The following is a 23177-nucleotide window of genomic DNA, read 5'->3' on the forward strand; positions in this document are numbered from 1 at the left end:
TTCCTGGGTCTCCTTCGGTGGGCCCCTCTCCCCAGCAGCCTTCCTCCTTCCACGTGGAGAGATCAACCCCTCACTCAGCACCCACGATAGGCGCCTTCCTCCTGGGGGTTACCTGAGATGGGACAGAACAGATTGGCTTGGCCAAAAAGTTCGTCTGGATTTCCACACGAACTTTTTGGCCAACCCAATTCTTGCTCAATGTGCACATGGGGTGGGGGGTGGGGCAAGCGGGGAAGTGTTTATCACTCACTCAAGGGCACTGTCCCCTAGAGGCAGATTGACTGGGGCAGGAGATTACACCCAGGGTGTGGCGGGTGTGGGGGGTGCCTGAGGAGAACAAGGCTTTGGGATTTTACCCTTTCTGACAGAGTTGCCACAGAATCTTTCAAACTCAGAGCTCATCTCCCCTGGTCCTCAGTCTCCAGGCAGGTCCCATAAACCACGCCATCCAGGGTTGTCAAAGATTGCTGGCTTATAGATAGATGCTTTCAGGAAGACACACACACACAAAACCCTGATTTTCCTGTTTCGCAGTTTGGGTGTTTCCCATAGATGTAAAATCAAACTTTTTTTTAAACCCAACCTCTTGACAGGAAAGGACATTTGCCTTTTTACCCCCCACTCCTATAAAATGCCATTATGTACTTGAATGCTCTTAAAGATCACGCAGTTCAGCTCACCAGATCAGCGCAAGCTGGTGTTCTCTTTGCGGGGAATAGCATCCTCCAGTTTTGTTCTGCATACAGCTTTTTTTTTTTTTTCCCCTAAAAGTTTTACACATTTTTTTTATACCACACTTCAATTCTGCTCAAGAAAGCAGAGAACAATACAGCAAGAAAAGTGTCCAGGATGGAGGCAGGCGGGCACCCCATTTCCCACCGTGGCTGGAGGTCTGGCCTCTCCTTGCTGGCTGTCCAGTGGCATTGCTCATGACCCAGTAGCCGGGGCCATTTTGACCACCAGCTGGGCTCACTGTAGGACCCTTCCAAGCTTCCCTGGCCGGGGACACAACTTTGTCTTGGAATGGGGAGGGAGCAGGTGATACCTGGCCTTAGGTTGAACTTCCAGGGCAACATGCTGACATTGGCTGGGTTACCTGCTAAGCACGCAGTGGGTGGCGCCAGGATGAGATGCCCAAGAAGCCGAGGAGGAGAGGGGCATTCCCCACGGCCAGAGGTCCCGAGCATTGAAGTCCCCCTACTAACACCCTCCTTCACATAACCCCCGGCATCTTGGCCACCATCAAGAATGCTGCCCCAGACTCCCGGCGTCCACCGCACGCTAATCATCTCTGCAATCTCTGTTGGCCTTTGTCTCCTTAACACTTCTCCTCTTCTAAATTGTAAGTAATCTGCTTTGGCCCAAGCAATAACACATGCATTTAAGAAACAGAACCCACGAGTCCAATGCACGCCTCACTGGCGGTTAATATTTGTCTCCTGCAAATGCATGGTCCTTCCGGCTTTGGTTCTAACCACATGCCTCCTGTCTGCTGAGCCTTGCTGCCTGTTGGGTGAGGGTGTGTGTATCTGGTGTGCATTTGTTCGTGTTTGTGCTATTAACTCTCATGCAGGTTTGCTCTGACTGCTCCTAGTTACCCTGTTATCCAGGAAGGACACTCATCAGAAACGGGTGACCAGTGGAGAGGGACAGGCGTACCTGCTTTGGCAGCCCCTCAGAGGGGAAAGGCTCCCCTGCTTCTGAGTGCTGTGTCCAAGAGTGTTTCTATTTCTGGACCCTCCTGGGCTCTGGAGTTGACTGTCAAGCCCCCCAGGGACTCCAGCCCAGAGCATGTTCCTGAAGGTGGCGGGGAGAGTCCAGGGACCAAGGAGATTTGTTCTTCAGCCTCATGAGTGGGAGCAAAGGGTCAGAGAGAGTGGCCTCCCTGCTGGGGGGTGCTGGTTTCACTGGAGACCCTGGTCTTGGCCAGCAGCTCACTGTGCACGCCTCACAGCAGGCTCCTCTCCTGGGTCTCAGTTGCCTCATCAGGGCCTGTGAGCCAGATCTTTGACCTCACTCCTACCGCCTCATGGAGAACAAATTTGGAAGCATAGTGTGCCACGTGGAGCTGGTTCTTCTAAGAGAGAGCAGGTAGCTTCACAGGAAGCTTAGAACCAGTGCTGTTACCTCCCAGCATTTTCCCTTTACGGGGCCCTTGTCCATTTGTTAAGTTTTGTCTCAGCCTCTGTAAATGGTGGGGAAGAAAGGTCCCCCTCAGAGTCATTGGTGAGAGATGGCAGGGATCCAGTCCACTTTGTAGGTGGGCTGCCTCATGAGGCTTAGGTGAGGAACTGAAAGACCCTTGCATTTAGCCAAGACTGGGCGCCAGAAGAGAGGGTCATCAGTCAGCAGAGGGAGTAGCCCTGGAGATGAGCATGTGGTCCTATAAAAGGGGATCCTGGGGATCTGCTCAATACTTGCGGGTGGTTCAGACCCAGGTGGTTCGCTCTACTAATGGGAGGGTCTGCAGCCAGCCTCCCATGTGGCTACCAGCGGCTGAGACCACAGCCCAAGAAGTCTGCCCCTCGGGGAGATGTCAGTCACCCCAGCCCTGGGGTTTTGCCCTGGCGGTTCTCAGCACTAATCATGGCTTTGTGCTCAATATAGTGAAGGAGGAGCCGCAGTACAACAAAAACCCAGTGGTGATGGTGGACGAGGTCATGAGCTCCAGCCCTCCCAAGTTCACCTTCCCAGAGGCGGGCTTACGCGTAATGATCACCAATAAATTTGGGCCCAGGACTCGTCTGCGGATGGCCAGCAGGATCATAATTAATGAGGTAAGTTTCCTTCAAGGCCCGTGAGACTACGTGAGTCTGAGGCCTTGGATGGGTTCCAGCACTGCAGGAAGCCCTGGCTTGTCAGGACACTTCCTGGCATTGGGCCTGAAGTGTCAGGTGTTTATCACCAGCCCACTGAAGCAAGGAAGCCCAGACAGCACCCACAGGCAGCAAATGATCCTATCAGGAAGGAGTTTAAGACAGGTAGCAATTGAATACCATGTCTGCCACATTCCACTAAGTATTTTGTCAAGTACTGCTGCTGCTGCTAAGTTGCTTCAGTCGTGTCCGACTCTGTGCGACCCCATAGTTTGGCAGCCCACCAGGCTCCCCAGTCCCTGGGATTCTCCAGGCAAGAACACTGGAGTGGGTTGCCATTTCCTTCTCTAATGCATGAAAGTGAAAAGTGAAAGTGATGTCACTCAGTCGTGTCCAACTCTTAGCAACCCCATGGACTGCAGCCTACCAGGCTCCTCCGTCCATGGGGTTTTCCAGGCAAGAGTACTGGAGTGGGGTGCCATCGCCTTCTCCGTTTGTCAAGTACTAGAGAAAGACTAATTGGAGAAAGACTGGTCTGAAGTACAGATTTTTTTTTTTAATGTTACTCAGGGCAAAAAAAAAAAAAAGAATACACACCTATTCTCTATGGATAGAGCAACTCTAGAAGAAAACTGAAGGACTATAGAAGCCTTCTGGTTTGTCTCTCTCAGCGTGTGGATCCATTACCTCCTTTGTTATAATGGAAAGTGAAGTGGAAGTGAAAGTCGCTCAGTTGTGTCCAACTCTTTGCAACCTCATGGACTATATAGTTCCTGGAATTCCCCAGGCCAGAATACCAGAATGGGTAGCTGCTCCCTTCTCCAGGGGATCTTCCCAACCCAGGGATCAAACCCAGGTCTCCCACATTGCAGGCAGATTCTTTACCAGCTGAGCCATCAGGGAAGCCCAAGAATACTGGAGTGGTCAGCCTATCCCTTCTCCAGCGGATCTTCGCAACCCAGGACTTGAACCAGGGTCTCTTGCATTGCAGGCGGATTCTTTACTAGCTGAGCTACCAGTGTTATAACTTACGTCTCTTTTAATGCAACCTCAAGGTAGCTGCAGATGTTCTTTTTCCAAGGATAATTCTCTCTTGTTTTCTATAAAGCTGGAGTCATGACCCCCTTCCCACTGCTACCATTCATACTCATACTGAGTCACGCCCCACCTCCTTACAATTCTGTCCTTGCATAGCTGTTGCTGAGTCCAAACTTAGTCTGTTCACCACAGGACAGGCCAATTAACTGAGAGATTAGGTGTTGAAGCAATGACTAGGACATTATTCAGAAAGCGACTGATTGAGAAGATGGCAGACTAATGTCTCAATAGGACAGAGGTGGGGAGGGGGGTAGTTGAGTAGATAAAGACCTTTATCGTGCAGAAATCTGGAATGGCCAACCTGGGGGAAGAGAGGTGATGTGTTAATCAGAGGGGCAGGCTCCCCTGAGGCAGGCCTTTAGGGAGGGAATGTGTTCATCTCTTCAGGAAGAGGGTCAGGGTTCCCTGAAAAGTATTAGTCACTCAGTCGTGTCCAACTCTTTGTAACCCCATGGACTATAGCTTGCCAGGCTCTTCTGCCCATGGAATTCTCCAGGCAAGAATACTGGAGCTGGTGGCCATTCCCTTCTCCAGGGGCCCCATTCCCTTCTCCAGGGCATCTTCCTGGCCCAGGGTTCCCTGAAGCATGTTATTATGTATGATTATAATAACAAAGGGTGGCACCGGTGGTAAAGAACCCACCTGCTAATGCTGGAGACAAAAGAAACTGGTTGGAAGATCCCTTGGTGGGGGAGGCATGGCAACCCTCTCCAGTATTCTTGCCTACAGAATCCCATGGACAGAGGTGGGCTCTGTCCACCTGGTGGGCTCACCTGGTGGGCTCCAGGTGAAAAATGTAATTTTTCAAAGGTTAAAGTCAAACAGATCCATCACGGAGTCAGAATTGGTTCTTCCCTGCAACACAGCTATTTGCGGGGTTTTTTGTTTGTTTTGACTATGAGGAAGACCTTTCATTTAACCCTTTTTGGGTGGTAAAATATTATGCCTGGGCATGCGTCTCAGATGTAGATCATTTTTCTCTTTTAGGTGGCTAAATGTTGTGGACATGTTTGTAGGAAAAAAAGTTTTCGATTTCCACTCAATCCTAGACTTCATGATTTAGGAGTCCCTGCCTAAAACCAGTACGAAGCCAGTTAATGGTCAACTCATCTTTCTTTTGGAAAAAATAACATGCTTCCATTTTAAGTAATAATGACTTTTTTTGCCCATCTTTTTGCTTCCAGTAAGCACAGGATAAGTGTTAGGCACACAGTTACGGAGTATTGCCTTGGGGGCATGTGTACTGACTCTTGGTTTCTTACTGATGTAACTGGGAAGGAGATATGTGTCCATATGTGATGATTATTACCCACAAGGCTTTAATCCTAAAGCATAAATATTTTTAATGAGAGCCAGATAAAGATGAGCTGTGCAAAGGCAAACAGATTTTTAGAAACTTGGAAACCTGTTAATTTCTTGATATGTGGTTTCTCCCTTTCTCTAGTTTAGTAGAAACCCACTCACTTGGCTTGTGCTTGGGTGGAAAGAAGGCAGACTTGGTCAACAGCTATAAGGAAATAGGGGAGGGAAGAGGTCTGATTGGTTCAGAGGACACCCATTACACAGGGTGAAAGATTTGGACAGCAGAAGCCTTCCAAATGGCTACTAACCCTATACAATGCTCAAATTAAAAGGGAAATGCGAATTAAAACCACGATTAGATTCCACCACACATCCACCAGAATGACTAAAATGGGAAGAACTGACAATATCAAGCATTGACAAGGATGGGAAGCAACTGAAATTATAATCCATTTCTGGTACAAGTGTGAAATGGTTCAACTTGCACCTACCTTATGACCTCACAATCCCACTTCTAGATAAATACCCCAGAGAAATGAGTGCATATGTCCACAAAAAGGCATGGTCATGGCATTCTTCCTGATAACCAAAAAAGAGGAAATAACCCAAATGCCCATCAAGTGGCAAAGGACATACTGTTTGTTATTCACACGGTGGAGTACTATAAACCCCTGGAAAATAACGAACTACTGATTCATGCAACAAGGTGGATGAACCTCACAGATATTAGGTTGAGTGAGAGAAGCCAAATATAAAATAGTATGTACTCTCTGAATCCATATGTAGGAAATTCAAGTTCAGGAAAAACTTAATTGATGTGTATAAAAGTCAGAATGGGGTTACCTTAATTACTTCTGGAGAGAGGGGACCCTTAGCGAGTTGTCTGAGAGGCTGGAAATGTTCTACATCTTAATATGAACCATCACTGGACCATTGTACACAATGTACATGCAATTTTTGCATGATATACCTGAAATAAGATTTTTTAGCTATGCAGAGCCTCTCCTGTGACTTTGGTTTATGACCTGTGGTTTATGACCATCCACTGGGAAAGTCAGAGTGACTGCTTTTATCCAGTGTCATGGGCCAGTTTGTCAGGTTGACACTAAGAAGAAACCCTGGGCTCTGACCGATCCCCTTGCTGATACTGGTCTGAGTGGAAATGAGCAAACTTAGCTGGATTCTAAGGTCCTGGAGCCATTTCTCAGGCAAATCCGAAGCCAGGGGTGTTGTTCTAGAAACCCTTAAGTGCCACCTGCCTGTGAGGAGCCAAGCAACAGGATTCAGCTTTGTCACGCGCCTGTGTGTCTGTCTTGCCTCCTGTCCACACAGAGGCAAAGGCTGATCAACTCGGCCAACGGCGTGAGCAGCAAACCGCTTCAGAACGGGAGGCACGAGAGCATTGAGAATGGGAACGTGCCCGTGGAAAACCTGGAAGAGCCACAGCGGGACCAAGAGCCCCCGCCGCAGCCCCCGCCACCTCCCCAGGAGCCAGAGCCCGTGGAGGCCGCTTTCCTGTCCCCCTTCTCCATGCCTGGTGAGTCCTGGGGGGCAAGGCTCTTGGGCCACACTGCTGGGGCCTCCGAGGGTCCAAGCCCGGGTCTTCAGAATAGAGAGCTGGACCCAGGAGGGCGGGGGAGTCAGGTGTGAGGGTCCAACATTAAGCCACTTGATGAACACCTCCTCGGTGCTGAACTGTGGGTTAGAGCCACTGTAGGAGGCAGGTACTGCCCAGGGTTGGGGAGCCTGGGATGCCAGACAGCTGGCCAAGTGGAGGCCTGGGAAGTACACCAGTAACCCCTAGAAACTGCACTCAAATGCCCAGGGCAGTGGGGCTTTCTCATGCAGTAAAGAAAAACAAGCACATACGTTATTTTTATGGACACGCTCAGACTCTCCAGCCCTTCCAGCCCTGCCCAGCAGATATGCTCTTTGCACTTGCCCTTTGTTGAAATGCACTTTCTTCTGCTGCCTGTATCACTCACTTCCTTATCTTCTTCGGGTCTTTCCTTAAATGTCACCTTTTCGGTGTGGCCTTCTCTGACCACCCTAATTTAAGTATTTTATATATATATTTTTTATCTTGTGTGTCTCCCTGGCTAAAATATCAGCTCCGTGCCAGCAGGTATCTTTGTCTATTTCATTCACTGTTGTATCCCCAGTGCCCAAGCATGACACATAGTAGGTGCTTAGTAGATGTCCATCAAGTGAATGATTTCAGGAATTTGTGTGTGAGAGGATCCCCAGACACACCCAATCTGTCTTCATCTTTAGCCATATTCCTCTGCAGTCCATGATGAGAAATAAAGGCCTGAGCTATTTAGCCCCATCTCGGAGGTTTTTTCTTGGTGTCCTGCCATCCTGAATGGCAGCAGAATTCCAAGATTTTCAAGTCCAAAACTTGATGTTTTTCCAAAAAGACTTCTGTGTTTAACAACAGGCTCACGGATGGCACCTGATTTGGGAGATGGCTTGGGGTGGGGAGAGGAGAGGAGAGACAGTATGGTCCCGGGGAGGAAGATGCAGGCGCAGTCCAGGAAACAGCTTACTTTGCTGGGGGTTTGGACTGAGAAGAAGCCACCCTTTGGCGGTTCTGTTCTCCAGCCCCAGGAGGTGGATGGAATCCCCATTTTACAGATGCGGGGCCTGACAGGGTCATCACCACCACCCCCTACTGCTGTTTCATCTAGACGTGTTCCTGACCCTGCTTATTATCCAGGACTCTGCAGGAAACCAGGGGAGGGACCTGCCCTTTGGGGCAGCTGCCCTTCTGTAAAGGGAGGCAGCCTCATAGAAGGGCACCTCATCTTTCCATTTCCTTGAAGCTTTGAGTTTGGCAGAACTGAATTGGGTGGTCCCCAGGGCCAACCACCCCTCTCCTCTCATCCTGGTGCCAGAATCTGATGCTCCTGGGACAACTGGCTTGTGGGAAACCAGGTCTAGCTCCCTGCAGGGACTCTGAGCAGGTCACCTCCTGAGGTGAGGAGCTCAGAATGCTGTTCTCTTGCAAGGGCTGGGACCAGATCGCTCCCAGGTTCTCTGCACCCACGAACCCTTTCCCAGAGAGCTCCGCCTTTCCTGGAGGGTGGAAACTTCCTGTTGAAGTTGGTTCCACATTCCTCTTCAAGCCAGAGGCTCTGGGACATTCCCCTGGGCTGGCCCTCAGCAGAGCTTCCGCCCAGGGCTCGCCTCTGGAATGGACCGGGGCTCTCTGTGTCCCTGCGGAAGCTCCCTTTGTGACCCTGCGGAAGTGTTTCCAGGTGGCGCCCTGGGAAACCGCAAGTACTTCCTCTCCATCTCCTCTAACCTCAATGTGAGAAGCGGGGGCGGGGGAACGGGGTTGTGTGGCTGCTGCCTGTTTAGGTGTGTCCAGCGGCCGAGGGAAATTGAGGCCAATGTGGACAGGGGTTCACAGGAATGTGGAGCCAGGCAGCGGGACACAGCACCTATGAGAGATTCCACACAACCAGCTGCAGGCCCTCCGTCCACCCACTCATCCTCGTCATCTTTTCAGCTCGTCTCTGGTTGTGGCTCAGTGGTGAAGACTCCGCCTGCAGTGCAAGAGACTTGGAGGAGACATGAGTTCGATCCCTAGGTTGGGAAGATCCCCTGGAGAAGGAAATGGCAACCCCACTGCAGTATTCCTGCCTGGGAAATCCCACGGATAAAGGAGCCTGGTGGGCAACAGTCCATGGGGTTGCAAAGAGTTGGACACGACTGAGCGACTAAACAACTGGTTGTGGCAACACAATGATCTGAGACCATGGGGAGGCCCTGAGGGGCTTTAGGGGCCGGTGGAGCTAGCGTTCCCCTAAACTGGGGCCCAGGAAGGAAGCTGGGGCCAGGGGAGGGATAAGGGGCGGGGCACTGGGAAGAGGGGAGGATCTGTTCCACTCAGAACTAGCGCGGCCGCAGGTATCAAGGAATGAGCCCAGGCTGTCTGGTGTGCAGCTCTTCCGTGTGGTTGGGGACAGGCTGGGAGGCAGGCGCTGGAGGCTAGAAGTCCTGGGGTGGAATCTTGGTTCTACTACTCACCAGCTCTGTGACTCTGTTTCATCCCCTAAACCTCAGTTCCTCATCCACAAAATGGGATGAAGGCATCCTCTGTAAGCAGTACATAGGTCTTTATTCACCCCTTCTGTGTGACACACGGGTGCTCAGTAAGCGTTCGTTTGGATGACATGCCTGCATGTTAAGTCACTTCAGTCATGTCCAACTCTTTGCAACCCTATGGATTGTAGCCCACCAAGCTCCTCTGTCCATGGGATTCTCCAAGCAAGAATACTGGAGTGGGTTGTCATTTCCTACTGCACGGGATTTTCCCGACCCAGAGATCAAACCTGTGACTATAATGTCTCCTGCATTGGTAGGTAGGTTCTTTATCACTAGGGCCACCTGGGATGACAACATGCTTTAATCACATGGTTTCTGTTACATCCAGCTTCTCACGCTCTCTTCTGCTTGGACCATAAACAATGTTCTAGAAAGTTCATGGGAGTCAGAATCCCTGGAGGTCTGGCACCGTGGTCATTCCCAGAGTCAGGAAGAAGGAACTGGTATCTACTCTGCTATCCATCTGTTTTGTGCTAGGCACTGAGCTTCAGGTACTTTGCAGACAAGATGATTATTTCAGTCAGTAAATATCTGGGTACCAAACTCTCGTGGGCCTTGGTGATCCAGGCAGAAACAGGACACCCATGGACTCTGGGAGCTTCCAGGCGTGTGGGTTAAATCTGAGCAGATGATCGCACAATGCATTTTATGTATCACCTCCTGCCCTCACTACACAGCTGAAGGTTGGGGATGGTGGAAATGCCAGCCCATATCCCCCGGGCGCTGCCCACCCACGTGATGTGTCACTGGGCTCGTAGACCAGAGCCCGAGAGCACCCAGCCACAGCCTAGCTCGGTTGCCTGCCTGGTCTGATGCTGGATTCGCATCTACACCCGGTGCAGCTGTGCTCTTCCCACTTCAGGCCACAGAGGCTGGTAATTGGGCCTCCTGGGCCAGCTGTTGGTTGGGAGAGAGCAAAAGCAGGAGGAGCTCTTTCTCCCATGGGAACTGTGGTCTGCAGCGCAGGCATTGCCCTGCAATGGCCAGCCAGTGACCCTGAGCCCCAGTCTGGCTGGGGAGAACCCTTAATACATGCTGTTTGTGGCTGATGTACTGTCTGGGACATTCTCCTGCCCCATGGGCCACACCCTTGCCCTCCAGCTGGACTGCTCCTGCTCCCATAAGGGTAAGGAAATCACATCTTGTGTCCAGTATGCTGGCCCTTGTGTCTATCATTATTATAAGTGGCCACATCTATTGGGGTCTTGTGTGTCAGGCATTGAATGAAAAATAGGGAATTCTTACAGGGCTCTTCTGGAGCTTCTGTGTGCCATGTCCTGTCCTAAGAGCTTTACATGTATTCCCTCATTTAATCCTCATGACAACACATAAGGTGGGGACGATGATCATCTCCAGTTTATGGAGAAGGAAAGGGAAGCACAGAGAGGTTCAGTGACTTGCCCACAGTCACCCAGCTACCAAGTGGAAATCAAGGGTTTCCAGCCTGGAAGGTAGGTAAAGTGTACTGAGCGCTTCCTATGGACCGGGCAGGGTGGTTCACACGCACTCATTAAGTCCTCAAGACCACCCTGGAGGGTGGGTACTGTTATTATCCCCATTTCCCAGGTGAAGAAGCTGAGGCTCAGAGAGGTTTAGTTGCCCACGATCACACAGGAAGAAGGGACAGCACCCCACACTGGCATAGTGCTTAAGGGACAATACTGTGGCCAACCAGTGGATTCTTCTGCACTCTTCCTGTGGAGTCCTTAAGAAAATGCTTGTCTCTGTCCATCGTGTCTTCTAGCCGGTACATAGGTACCAAGGAACTTGTCTGTGTTAAGAAACCATGTTGAATTGAGTTTGAATTATAGGCCTTCGGGGACCTGGCATGCTCTCGTCAGTCCTCGGATGACACAGCTAAACATTTTCTTCATCAGAAAACTCAGCACAAGCCATCTGAAGATTTCGGGAAGTTTCTAGAATGTCTTCTCCCCACCCCATCCCCCGTCTTCCTCTGTCCTACACGGAACTAGAGAGCCGTGCTGGCTGGGAGGAGAGGGGTCTGCTTATTCTCTCTGAGCCCAGTAAGGGGGACTGCAGAAATGGAGCCCTAGAAAACTCTGCCCTGCTCTTTCCTCTCAGCCGCTCAGCATGGCTGGGAGCACAGAGGAGAAGCTGCTGCTGCCACGGGCTCACGTACATGTGAAATTCCACACCCAATTTCTGTCTGCTCCAGGCCCCCAGAGGCACATGGCACTTCACGGTAAAAATGATTTTGTTCTTGCCTGGGTCGTGGGAGCCGCCAGAGAAATCACACAGTCGGTAGACTGTCTCGTAAGTCAAGGTCAGGATTTCAAAGAAGTGGCCTTGTCAGTCACTGTGGAGCCCTGAGGTGTCAGCTCACACCTAATTAGAACAAACACTGGCTGAGCACTGTAATTTCTTAATATAACAGCTCTATTGAAGTGTAATTTACTTACCGAAATAGTCACACCTTTGAAGTACACAGTTGAGTGGTTTTCCGTCTACTCACAAAGTTTGTGCAACCATTACCACAATCGGTTTTCTTGAGCACCCCCGAAGGAGCCCCCTACCTGCTAGCAATTATTCTCTGTCCTCCCCCTCATCTCCTGGCAACTGTGACTCTGTCTCTTCGGGTTTATCTATTCTGGATATTTTATATAAATGGAATCATTAAATAAGTGGCCTTTTGTGTCTGCCTTCTTTGTTGTTGTTCAGCTGCTCAGTCATGTCCGACTCTTTGTGACCCCATGGACCGCAGCACACCAGGCTTCCCTGTCCTTCTCTGTCTCCCAGAGTCTGCCTTCTTAGCATGTTTTCAAGGTTCATCTGCATTTGGCATGTGATGGTCCTTCATTTCTTTTTCATGACTGAATAATATTCCATTGTATGGATGTACCACATTTCTCCAACAGTGAATGAACAATTGGATTATTTCTGCTTTCTGGTGATAAGTGGTTTATAAAAAAACAGCTGCTAAAGCATAATAGAGAAAGAGGGTTTTTTTGAGGGGGGGTGTTATTTTTAATCTAAATGAAAGCAATATTCCTCTGAATTCTCTGTGGTTAACAACAGATGGTCTCTGAATGCTATGGTTAAAAGCAATATGGGGAATTTTAGACCAGCTTCTTGTATTCCAAAGCAGAAAACTGAGGGGCCAGGGCTTGCCCAGGGGTCACTACTGACCAGATGGAGCCAGGCATCTGGGCCACCTGCCCTGGAATCTACTCTGTGATCACCCCACAGCCAGACCAGCACAGTCCAAACTGGAAGGAGGGAGGTGAAGGGGCTCAGGACCTGTCATGAGCTGGGCATGCACTGGGGACCTGAAGTGTCTACGGATGCTGGCAACAGAAGCCCACATGAGCTTCCTTTGAGATGAAAGGGGATCTTTGTTATCATAAGGATACAGGGGTGTGTTGTGGATCCTATGAACACTTGGACTCACCCAGGGGCTAGACTCGGAGCCTTCATGCGTGTTAAGGCTCTTCCTGGCTCTTGTCTTCCTTTCACATGCCTGCCTGTCTCACTCTGCTCCTTGGCTGTGGACTGGCTTTTCTCAAATCCACTGTCAGTGCCCATGGCAGACCGTGGCCTCCCACTGGCCCCAGACTGACTTCTGCCATGTCCTGCCCCCCTCACTTGGTTGCCTAGGGTTGCGTCTGAATTCCAGAGTCCTAAGAGGGAGAATGCTATCAGCCCAGAGGTCAGGGGCCCACCCCTGGTCAGTACCCATGCTGGCCAGCATGGCTTTGGTGGCCCCTGGGAGGGCTGTTTGGAGAGAAGAGATGCTGAGCACACACGCCCGCACCCCTTGTAGGTCTATGACAGGTGCCTCGGGCGTTATCAGGAGATGATGGATGCTAATCGCTGATGTGGGAGAAATAGAAATTAATAGACCTAGTAGGTGGGTTCCTTATGCAGTGGTGGGACAGACAGTCCAGGCTGGGTACCAGTAATGACGCCCACTGAACCAGCTGCTACCACCTCTCTCAGAATTGAAGAGGTGGGGGACTGGGATGTGCTGAAATGTTCAAAAACTCACTGTCAGAGTCACGACCCAGGGACCAGGAAGCCACTGCTACAGCTGTGCTGCCACCAGAAGCTGCCACTGGGCTGCTGGTCAGGCCTGAGAAGGCATCCCTGGTGCCCACTCAGCTAGCTCCTGGGCAGGAATGTGCCGCTGTAGCCAAAGCAGCATCCCGAGAGGCCTGTTTCACAGCAGTGCATCGAAAGCAGCAGAAAGGTGGCCCAGCCCCTCCTCAGTCTGTTTTTCAAAATAAGGAGCCCAGTTTGAGTCTAGAACTTCAACTGCAAGGCAGTCTGGGAAGTGCTGTATGGACACCCTAGGAGGAGGTTGGCATGGGGGCTGCTGAGGGCCAGCTCAGCATGTCCACTCCCATGGGAGCTGCAGGGATGCCTGGAAAAAAGCAGGGGAACTAATCTTTGCTGATGACTTGGACCAGAGCAGACCTGGTGAGGGGCTCATGTGGCTTCCAGTTGCATAGTGAGGCAGAGGAGGGGGCTGGGCCCTGGCCTATAGCTTGGCAGACATGTTCTTCATGGAGCTTGGGCCATACATGCCTTATATTTGGGGCTTAGAGTCTGCACACAGCCCTGCTTGCATGTCTGGTGTGGTCCCCATTTCCCAGGTAACTAAGGGCCTCAGGCAGGGCTGGTACCCCAGGTCTGCCTGACTCCTGAGGGCTGTCCTCGGCTTGGTTCCAGTATTGACTTTGGCCAGGAGGGCACTCTGCCAGGCTGGAGTGTGTGCTCTGGAATACAGGGGCAGCAGGAAGGAAGGGGAGGAGGCGGCCAGCTGCTGGGTCTATGGGGTTTGTAAGCACTGGGAACCCACAGGCCTGCCCTGGATGTTTGCTGGATGTTTAAGGTGAGAGGGCCTGCTATTGGGCCTGTCAAGCATTCCTGACTCTTATTTCACTCCCCAGGGCCTCCAGACTCAAGGTGCAACCTTCAGAGGCAGGATGGTCAGCTTCGTACTTCTTGCCTTTCTTTTGTTTCCCGGTAGATCCTTGGGGTGGGTGAGACGGGGGAAGTTATCACGTCACAGCTAAGGACAGGGTGGCTCAGAGAGGTTGAAGATCCACCCACTGCCACACAGTCATGAGTGACAGAGGACAGACCAGCTCTCTGGCCCCAGCCTTGAGGTTCCCGTGGTGGAGTGCAGAGCTGGCCGTAGCTTGAGGTCATCTTTAGAACAAAAGAGGTGGCTCACCGACCTCAGCTCTGGGACCCACTGACATCCAGTCCAGAAGCTTGACTTGGTAGGGGCTGTGGGCATAGATGCAGAGCTGGGGTAAGGGTCCCTGGGGTCTACGCCTGCTGAGCGAACTCTGGGCCTGGCTTCTGTGTTGACCAGGAGGTCCTGGTCTGCATGTCTGATCTCTCCTCCTTTTCCAAGGGGAGGAACACTTCTTGGGGAAGCATGAACAGGGTCCCAGAGGCTGAACCATGGTACCTGACTGCCGTGAGAGGGGGAGACCAAGCCAAGGCTGCCTCCCTGGAGACGGCCTTTCGCAGCCCCCCACAAGCTCTCCAGGCTCTACACTGGGCTGCCAGGGCGTCTCTTACTGGGCCTTTGGTCCCTGTGCACTCAGGCCTGAATGCCCACGTCTCCATGTCAGCCCCCAGCAGGTCCTGCCCTCTGACCTTGCTGGAGCCTCTTGTTTTCTCTCACATGCTCCACTTCTGTCTTCCCCTTCCTCCCAAACCTCAGCTTGGCAGCTCAGCTTAATTAGAACCCTGATCTTATCTACTTCCCACAGGGTTCCCCACCCCCATTGTCTCTCTAGTGCCCTTAGGCTCAAAACCCATGCTCCAGGGTTCAACATGGTGTCAGTAAGAGGCTTTGGTATTGGGCTTCTGGGTCTGCCACTTCCTAGCTATGTGACCTTGGGCTAGACAGCTTACTTCTTGAAATCTGTTTTCAGTTCAGTTTAGTCACTCAGGCGCGTCTCTTTGAGACCCCATGGACTGTAGCATGCCAGGCCTCTCTGTCCATCACCAACTCCCAGAGTTTACTCAAACTCATGCCCATTGAATGAATGATGCCATCCAACCATCTCATCCTCTGTCGTCCCCTTCTCCCACCTTCAATCTTTCCCAGCACCAGAGTCTTAAACCTGTTTTAGTTTCCATAAAACACCCAACCCAGTGCTTGACTGTCGTAGTCCAGTACTCAGTAAGTGGAACTTAATTAACCATTATTATCAACAAGAGCTAAAATTTAGTGTGTACTCTGCACCAAGTGTGGGCTAAATGCATCTCATGTGTTGGCTCATTTTAGTCTCACAATAGCAGTGTGTGTTAAGAGCTGTTGTTATCCCCATTTCACAGCTTGGGAAACGGAGATGCCCAGAGGCTAAATACTTTTCTAAGGTCACAGAGGTAGAATATGCCAGAACTGAAGTTTGAACCTGACAATGTAGCTGTCATTAACCATGAAGTTTCTATGCCCCTCAGAGAGCAATCAGTTTAATGGTAAGTCTGAGGATAAAACAAAAATGTATTAGAAGTAACTAAGAATTGATGGTAAGATTCATTCACTCCCAAGGAATAAGAAAACTTTAATGGTTCCCCTGCTTAAGAGGATTTTTATGTTTAGATCGCAGCCTTGAGCTAAAAGTGTAAGGCTCTAATCTGACAGTTGATGACGCTGTCCACCAGTGGGCAGCAAAAGGACTTTCACAGGCTTTGAAATCATGGGACTCAGAGGGCAGGCAAGTAGTATAGTACAGAGGACTCAAGATTTAGGCTCTAAAGACCTGCATTCAAGTCCTGGTACTGCCTCTGAGCTTGTGATGTTTAAGTCACTGAACTTTACCAAAGCTTACCTGTGAAACGGTGAGAATATCTCCCCAAATTTGATATGAAAAATAGTGTTTGTGAAAACCACCTCCAAAATGTGTGAGGCACAACACAAATGTTGAATAATGGTGATAGGACTGTTCACTAACCCATCCCTGACGATGATCCACCCTCAAATGCATCCCCGTACCTCCCCACAAGGACCAGCTCAGAGGTCACTGACTGGGCATGCAGGGTCTCTTTGTGGCTCTGCCGCTAATTTTCTGTGAGGTTTTGGCAGTTCATTAACCTTCATGGGACTTGGTTTTTCTCTTTATAAACAGTTAACCAAGTGAGATTTATCTCAGGAATGCAAGGTTGGTTCCACACGTGAAAAACAATAAGACATGCTGTATTATTAGAATAAAGGCTAAAAATTGCACAATCATCTCAACAGACACAGAAAAAGCATTGGTCAAAATCCAACACCCTTTCTTAATGGGGGAAAAAACACTCAAACTAGAAATAAATAGCATGAATTTCCTCAATCTGATAAAGGGCATCTACAAAAAACCCCCAAATTAATGTCATATTTAGTGGTGAAAGATGGGAAACTTTCCCCCTAAGATTAGAAATGACACCTCTTACCTCTTCTATTCAGCTTTGTGCTGGAGGTTCTATCCAGGGTAAATAGGCAAGAAAAAACAAAAAGCATTCAATTTGGAAAGGAGGAAGTAAAAGTGTGTTCGTAGATGACATGATCTTATATATAGAAAATCCTAGGGAATCTACCAAAACACAAAAAACAACCATTAGAATTAATAAACTTGCAGGCTCCAAAGTCAATATACAACATTCAACTCTATTTTTATGCATTAACAATATGAAAAATGAATGTAAGAAACTTTATTTACAATGCAATCAAAAAGCAATAAAGTACTTAGGGATAAATTTAACAAAAATAGAACAAGACTTGTACACTGAAAACTGTAAAACATTATTGAAAGAAATGAAATATCTAAATAAATGGAAAAACATCCTAAGTTTATGGTTGAAAGATGTAAAAGTTTTAAGGTGGCAGTAGTCCTCAAATTGACCTATAGACTTCATGCAATCATTGTGAAAATCCATGCTAGGTTTTAGGGGGTTTTTTTTGTTTTTTTGTTTTTGTTTTTGCAGAAATTGACAAGCTGATCCTAAAATTCACATGGAAATACAGGGGACCCAGAATAGCCAAAACAATCTTGAACAAAACTGAAAGACTTCCTGACTTCAAAACTTATTACAAAGAAATAGTCGTCAAGACTGCCTGAAAGTGGCATGGGATAGAAATATAGCTCGATGAACTAGAACTGAGAGTCCAGAAATATGCCCAGACATTGCAGGAGATGCAGGAGACGTGTGTTCAAACCCTGAGTTGGGAAGATCCCTGGAGGAGGAAATGGCAATCCACTCTAGTATTCTTGCTTAAAATATCCCATGGACAGAGAAGCCTGGCAGGTTACAGTCGTGGGGTCACAAAGAGTTGGATGCAACTGAGCATTAAAAGAAAAAGAACTTCAAGATCAATAATTCTTGGAAAGGGTGCCAAAATAATTGAATGGGGGAAGGAATAGTCTTCTCAACAAATGGTGCTAGGAAAACTAGATAGCCATATTTTTTTTAAAAAGAAGTCGGATCCTTAACTCACACCACATATGAAACTTCAGACTTAAATGTATAGCTAAAAATATGAAACTCTTAGAAAACAGTGTATATATTTGTGACCATGGTTTCTTATATATATCAATAGCAGAAGTAGCCAAAAATAGAAAATTAAAAAACAGACTTCATCAAAATTAAAACCTGTGGGATTTATGGGATCTATGAAGTAAGTCAAAAAACTCCTGGAATGGGAGAAAATATTTGTAAATTATATTTCTGATAGGGATCTAATATCTGAAACATACAGTTCTATATATAGAACTATAGAACTCTTAGAACTCAACAGTAAAAAGACAACCCAGCCTTTAAAATGGGCAAAGGATTTGAGTCAACAGTTCTCCCAAGATTTATAAATAGCCAATAAATCCATGACAGATACTCACCATTATTAGTCATCAGGGGAATGCAAACCAAAACCACGGTGTGATACCACTCATCACTCAGAATGGCTATAATTAAGAGAGACAACACGAATGTGTTGGCAAGGATGTGGGTATATTGGAAACCTCGTATACTGCTGATGGGAATGTAAGATGGTGCAGCATCTTGGAAACCAGGCTGGAAGGCTTTCAGAAGGTTAAATGTAAAGTCGTTGTTGTTGTTCAGTCACTCAGTTGTGTCCTAACTCTTGGCGACCCAGTGGACTGCAGCATGCCAGGCTTCCCTGTCCCCTCACAGTTTGCTCAAACTCATGTCCATACTGCACCATACTGTGTGGTGCATCAATTCTAGTTATGATTCCTAGTTACATATGCAAGAGAAATGAAAACATATGTCCACCAAAAAACTTGTACATGCATATTCATAAGAGCATTATTCATAGTAGCTTAGAAGTAGAAAGAATCCAAATATCCAAGTGATGAACAGGTTAAACAAAATATAATATATTCATATAATGGAATATTATTTGGCCATAAAAGGGAATGAGACACTGTTCATGCTACAACATGGGTGAACTTTGAAAACATTCTGCTAAGTGAAAGAAGCCAGGCATGAAAGGCCACATACTATGATTCCAGGTATATAGAATGTCCAGAATAGGCCGATCTACAGAGACAGGGTAGATCACTCACAGAGCTTGAGAGGAAGAGAAATGGGGAATATTGGTAACAGGGAGGGGGTTTCTTTTCAGGGTCCTGAAAATCTTCTGGAATTATATAGCCTGAAGGAAATGGCAAGCCACTCCAGTATTCTTGCCTGGAAAATCCCCTGGATGGAGGAGCCTGGTAGGCTACAAACAGTCCATGGGGTCGCAAAGAGTGACTTGAGCGACTTCACTGACTTCACTTTCACTTTCTAATATACTAAAACCACCTAATATACTTTAAAAGTGGTGAATTTTATATCTTTATTATCTCAGTTTTTAAATGGAGTCAATCTAGAATGGTGTTTCTTAAGCTGGATAAGCAGCATTAGTAGCAACAGGGAACTTGTTACAAATGCAAATTCTCGAACCACCTCCCTCGCCAACTCCACAGCTGTCCAATCTTTAGCTCCAGGGGATTCTGATTAATATTCCAGTTTGTGAACCACTGGTCTTAGACCTATGCTTTTGTATAAACACTCCTAGTTTGCTGCTGCTACTGCTAAGTCACTTCAGTCGTGTCTGACTCTGTGTGACCCCACAGACAGAAGCCAACCAGGCTCCCCCGTCCCTGGGATTCTCCAGGCAAGAACACTGAATATCTACTTCATCCAATAGCACACACCCCCTCATACCACAAGTTAACCACTCTAGGTAGTTCATTGTCCACATTATTTTGTTTGAAGTTTTTCATTAGCAACTGCATCTGTTCTTCATTTTTTGCACCAGTATGATTAGCCATCTGTTTTGTTAGAGTTCATTTGTAAAGATTTTTTTCACATAATTAAATTGTGATTTCCTGCTTCAAAAAAGAAATCCGAGAGGGAAAGAAACACCAGCAGCTCTTCTTTCTCTTGCTTATGTTTGCACATCAGAGTCCACAGTGAGCGTCTCTCAGATGTCCTTGACATTGCACTTGAAGGATGGCAGTTGGCAGTGGGTAGGAGGGGCTCATTGTCAGAGGAGTGTCCCTCAGCATAAACATTGTCACCCTGTAGACCCCCAAACTCTTATTGCTTTGCCCCATAAATTAGTCTAGGCTTGATGTTACAGAAATCCAACTCAGGTTGGTTTAAGCCAAAGGACCCACAGCGGCAGATTCAGTGGGAGAATCTACCTTCAGGCAAAGCTTGACATTGGGCTCAAGTGGTTACAAGACCCTGTCTATCTCTCAGCAAGGCTTTCCCCTGCACTAGCTTCATCCTCAGGTAGCTGGCAAAGATGACCACCAGCCATCTAGGTTTATATCCCATTGGGTTAACCAAGTGTACATACAAGTGGTGCCTCTGGCTGACTAAGGATTGCATTGGGCTGCATGTAACAGAAAATTTAAGTGACAAAGACTTCACCTCAAGGGGTTTATTTTTAATCACATAAAAAGTCCTGAGATTAGGGAGTCTTGTAGCTCTGTTATACCATCGGTGTTCCATTTCCATTCCTCCATCCTTAGCAGGTGACTTTTGTCTTCAAGTTTGCCAAGTGGCTCCTGTGGCTTGTATGTTCATGTTCCAGGCAGGAACAAGGGGGAAGAACAGAGGACAAGAGGTGTGTCAATAAACCGTCTCTTCTTATCAGGAAGATAGTCACGTTTCTGGAAACCCCACCACATAGACATCTACTTACATCTCATTGTCCAGAACTGTTCTGTGGCCTCTCCTTCCTGCCAGGAAGCCTAGGAAATTAAGGTTTTTAGCTGGGAACCTACTGTCCAAAGCGAAATAAGGTTCTGTTAATAAGGAGGAAGGGATAATGGATATTATAGACAGTGGTTCTCAGCAAAATCCTCACATAGGTCTCTAAATGGGTTATCCACTCAAGCCCAAACCTATGTAAGCCACTCAATGGCAAGGGTTGTTGACTTGTCCCCTGGCAGATTCTCAGAGCCTAGAATAGCGCCAGCACAGAGAATGAACACACTAAGTATTTATGGAATGCATGATTAGCCAAGCTTGACTCGCACACCCCACCCATAGAGCTAGGAAGTAGAGTCAGCCCTCCAAACCATGTGAATGATGTGGCATGAAGGGTTCGTTCCCTAAAAAAAAATTAGCTTATTGTTACCAGTAAAGGGGAGTGGATGCTGGGCAGACAAGAACAATAAATGCCCAGCACAGCCGAGCATTGCCCCAGCTAACCATTTTCTAGAGATAGCAAACTACCCATCCAGAACTACACTTTTCATATGCAGACTAACCAAGCCTGAGCCCAGTATTCTGAATCACCGGCCTCCATCTGGCTCTCACATGCCAGGAGGCTCTGTTCCCTGGTGCTGATCAACCAGGGTCCCATCTGGCTCCCTCACTGCAGGAAGCTCTATTCCCTTACCCTGATCACCCATGGTCAAGTACCAGATAACTGGAGACAGCCCTGTCCTCAAGAACCTCCTGAGACTGTTCAAACGAGCCAGTCCTAAGCCTGCTCACCCTGCCTTGCATTTGCTCCTGGAAACCACAGTAATCATTTCCATGTTTGGGGTCTTACAATGCCTGATTAAACAATGTAGACACTGAAGACCAGTGGAAGGTGGGGGTAGGGGGTGGGGGGAAGGGGCACAGCATGATCACTGTGAATGTCTTCCACGCTTGGACCATGACCCACAGTAATAATTAAATTGTGCGCATGCGCACGCACACACACACACACACACACACACACATACATGGATATCTATAAAAAGGAAACAGAAGTCTTCTGAGTAATATTTAACTCACTATATACCATAGCTATAATACTTTTTTCTTTTTAGGGGAATACTAGATGCCACCCACTTACTTGATTTCGCAATCCCATCCACTAATGGATCTCATCCAACAGTTAAAAAAAGCCATAGAACAGGTCAAATGGGGTATTGTCTCTTAGTAAACAATTGCGGGCCTTGAGGCTTGCTAGCTGAGTGGGGCCAGGTCAGATGTGCAAACCAGATGTGAAATCCATACTAGGCAAACTGACATCAGGTGCAGTTTGGTGCCTGTGAAAATAAATTATCCTTCTGCTGTGGCATGTATATGTACCTGCAAAGACACTCCTAAGCCTGTAAGTGTCCAGGTTTACAATTCCCCAAAGTAAATCCTTCCCTTATGTGCAGGGTTTTAGGTCATTTATGGGGATGCCCTCCTTCTCTGGCATGAGTTGGGATGTGGGTTGAAATTTTGTACAAACTAATCAGGAAAACTTTCTTCTGTTTGTACAAGGATTACAAAACACAGAAAGGTGTATGTAGAAGAAGACCTGGGAAGACAGATGTTTTTCTAGGTGTAGCATCTAGAATGAATTTGCTGATTTCTAGCTAACCGTATTCTCTTGATTCATAAACAGGCTGGGTGTTTTTTCTCAGCAAATACGATTTTAGTGACTTAGGAAGATTCAGGCACAGGTGTTCAGAGCTAAAACTGCTATTGTCAGCCTACTCTGCAGTTTCTTTTTTATTGAGCTATAATTTATCAACCATAAAATTCATACTTACAAAGTATACAAGTCAGTGTTTTTTTAATATGTTCACAAAGTTGCGCAACATCACCACCATATAATTTTTTAATTGTTTATTTGTTTTTGGCTATACTGGGTGTTCCCTGCTGCATGGGCCCTGCATTGGCAGACAGATTCCTATCCACTGTACCACCCAGGAAAGTCCTTTTTCATTTCATACAGTGTCTTATAGGTTCATCCATGCAATGTAGTATCAATGCTTCATTCCTTCTTATGCATGAAAAACATTCCATTGATTTATATGCTACATTTTGTTTATCCATTTATAACCTCATGGTTATTTGGGTTGTTTCCTCTTTGAGGCTGTTATGAAAAATATTGCTATATATATTTGAGTACAGATTTTTGTGGGACGTATTGAGGAATTGCCTACTGTTCCTGACTCAAACTTCCAAAATAGTGTTGAATAAAAGTTCTAAGAGCAGACATCCTCATCTTGTTGAAGGTTTTCAGCCTTTCACCATTAAATGTGAAGTGAAGTGTTGGGTGTGTGTAGGTGTCCTTTATCAAGCTAAGGAAATTCTTTTCTATTCCTAGTTTGCTAATGCTAAGTGTTTTATCATAAAAGAGTGTTGGATTTTGTATCAATTGAGAGGATTGTGCTTTTTCATTCATTATTCTGTTAATGTGGTTTATGATTGAATTTCATATGTCAAACCAACCTTACATTGCTGGGATAAATTCTACTTGGTACTGGTGTATAATTCTTTTTATGTGTTGCTGGATTCAGTTTGCCAGAATTTTAAGAATTTTTGCATCTATATTCATAAGGGATATTGGTATGTAGTTTTGTTTTCTCTTGATGT

The 23177-nt window shown here is 47.5% G+C and overlaps 1 protein-coding gene across 2 annotated transcripts in view; it reads left to right on the forward strand.

The window, feature by feature from the left end:
• Positions 1-23177, forward strand: part of SLC24A4 (solute carrier family 24 member 4) — a 183175-nt gene that overhangs the window by 140950 nt on the left and 19048 nt on the right. For both annotated transcript variants that reach the window (XM_005695332.3, XM_005695333.3), the window contains exons 11-12: positions 2608-2777; positions 6549-6753. In XM_005695332.3, coding sequence (XP_005695389.1) covers positions 2608-2777; positions 6549-6753 — 375 coding nt within the window. The remainder of the gene's footprint in view (positions 1-2607; positions 2778-6548; positions 6754-23177) is intronic.

The sequence above is a fragment of the Capra hircus genome, chromosome 21 (assembly GCF_001704415.2).
Source record: "Capra hircus breed San Clemente chromosome 21, ASM170441v1, whole genome shotgun sequence".
Classification (NCBI taxonomy): domain Eukaryota; kingdom Metazoa; phylum Chordata; class Mammalia; order Artiodactyla; family Bovidae; genus Capra; species Capra hircus.